This window comes from Microtus ochrogaster, unplaced genomic scaffold (assembly GCF_000317375.1).
Source record: "Microtus ochrogaster isolate Prairie Vole_2 unplaced genomic scaffold, MicOch1.0 UNK15, whole genome shotgun sequence".
In the NCBI taxonomy this organism is placed as follows: Eukaryota; Metazoa; Chordata; class Mammalia; order Rodentia; family Cricetidae; genus Microtus; species Microtus ochrogaster.
The window spans coordinates 4,525,554-4,527,256 of NW_004949113.1; the positions used below are offsets into that span (position 1 = coordinate 4,525,554).

Here is a 1,703-nt window from a genome sequence, read left to right on the forward strand (position 1 = left end):
TCCTCCTCCTCCTCCTCCTCCTCCTCCATTCAAGATGGTTCCGACTCATCTTGAATCAGGTGCTTTTCAGTGCTGCTTCCTCCTGAAGGAGCACCCTTCTGTCAGCCTTGCTTTTCCGCCTGTAGGCTGACAGAGGACAGTGGAGCAGCCGACACACAAGACTACTATCTGTGAATGGCTAAAGACCGTGGTGATTGGGCTGGAGAGATAGCTCAGTGGTTAAGAGCATTGCCTGCTCTTCCAAAGGTTCTGAGTTCATGTGAGTACACATGGTGGCTCACAACCATCTGTAAAGAGGTCTGGTGCCCTCTTCTGGCCTGCAGACATGCACACAGACAGAATATTGTATACATAATAAACAAACAAATAAACAAACAAAAAACCAAAACATTGGAGCACCGGACTGAAATCTCAACCTCCAAATCTGGAGCAGAAGGAGAGAGAGCACGAACAAGGAACTCAGGACTGCGAAGGGTGCACCCACACATGGAGACTATGGGGATGTTCTATCGGGAACCTACCAAGGCCAGCTGGCCTGGGTCTGAAAAAGCATGGGATAAAACCGGACTTGCTGAACATAGCAGACAATGAGGACTACTGAGAACTCAAGAACAATGGCAATGGGTTTTTGATCCTACTGCACGTACTGGCTTTGTGGGAGCCTAGGCTATTTGGATGCTCAACTTACTAGACCTGGATGGAGGTGGGTGGTCCTTGGACTTTCCACAGGTCAGGGAACCCTGATTGCTCTTCGAGCTGATGAGGGAGGGGGACTTGACCGGGGGAGGGGGAGGGAAATGGGAGGCTGTGGCGGGGAGGAGGCAGAAATCTTTAATAAATAAATAAATTAAAAAAAAGACCGTGGTGATTTTATAGCATCCTGGGCACTTTACAACCATAGAGTAGGAATTGGCGTTCTGCATCAGGAGCTTTTTCTTGTGTTTCCTCTTTTCCTCTTCTGGAGACGGATGAAGGAGATCCTTTGCGAGAGGCATGTTCTCGTAGGGAGGTTGCCACTGCCAGACAGCCAGGCTGCACTTCTTAAAGGCTCCAAAACCTCCCCAACACCACACAGGGACTGAGCTTCTAGCACAAGGGTCTTTGGGAACAGTCCAAAGAGATGATTCTCATGCACTGGCATTAGCTGACTTTGGCACATCCTGGGAAGTAAGAAAGGGGAGGGAGGACGGCAGTCAGAAAGAGTGCATAACTGAGCCCATCACCTGTGAGCATCTGGGGCTTCATACTGACAGGGAATGGAAGGGACACATACTTAGGTCATTCCACTCATGGGCTGGACTGCAAGTCTTCACTAAGTCCCCCATGTCATGGGGAAGAACCATGGGACTGAGGTTCTTTCCCAGGGGTTGCCAGGCCAGGCCAGGGCTATGTTTGTCAGAGAAAGATACCTGGGGGCTCTCTGGCAAGCTTGCTCAAAGTGGGAGGAAATGGAGTCCTTGGATTGTGGCCAGCAGCAGGCCAGGCCTTCTTTCTAAGCTCCTCACAGCTACCTCCACCAGATCTGCCTTCTTGTGAGGTGAGAAAGCCTCCTTGGCACTCAGAAGCCATTTTATTGTTCTCTGGGTTTGTGGAGTTTCTTCTAGGTTGCTCAGTTCTGCCTTCTGTCTGGGCTATGTAAGGGTAGCAGTGAGGATCATATTAGGATGGGCTTTGCAGGATTCAATTCCCATGGGCTCTGGAGG

The 1,703-nt window shown here is 50.3% G+C and overlaps 1 protein-coding gene across 1 annotated transcript; it reads right to left on the bottom strand.

Annotated features, from left to right (window-relative positions):
* Positions 1-66: 66 nt before the first annotated feature.
* On the bottom strand, positions 67-995 carry LOC106144345 (40S ribosomal protein S27-like). Its single transcript, XM_013353714.1, has 2 exons — positions 871-995; positions 67-196 (listed from the first exon to the last, which is right to left on the bottom strand). Exons 1-2 carry the CDS (start codon positions 993-995, stop codon positions 67-69), a joined length of 255 nt encoding a protein of 84 aa, XP_013209168.1.
* Between the last annotated feature and the right edge of the window lie 708 nt (positions 996-1,703).

Bases quoted from the DNA above. Each gene is read 5' to 3' on its own strand.
- LOC106144345 (XM_013353714.1), bottom strand. From the start codon at position 995: ATGCCTCTCGCAAAGGATCTCCTTCATCCGTCTCCAGAAGAGGAAAAG. The intron at 197-870 runs AATCACCACGGT...TCTCTCCAGCCC, and splicing joins AAGTGCCCAGGATGCTATAA to AATCACCACGGTCTTTAGCC.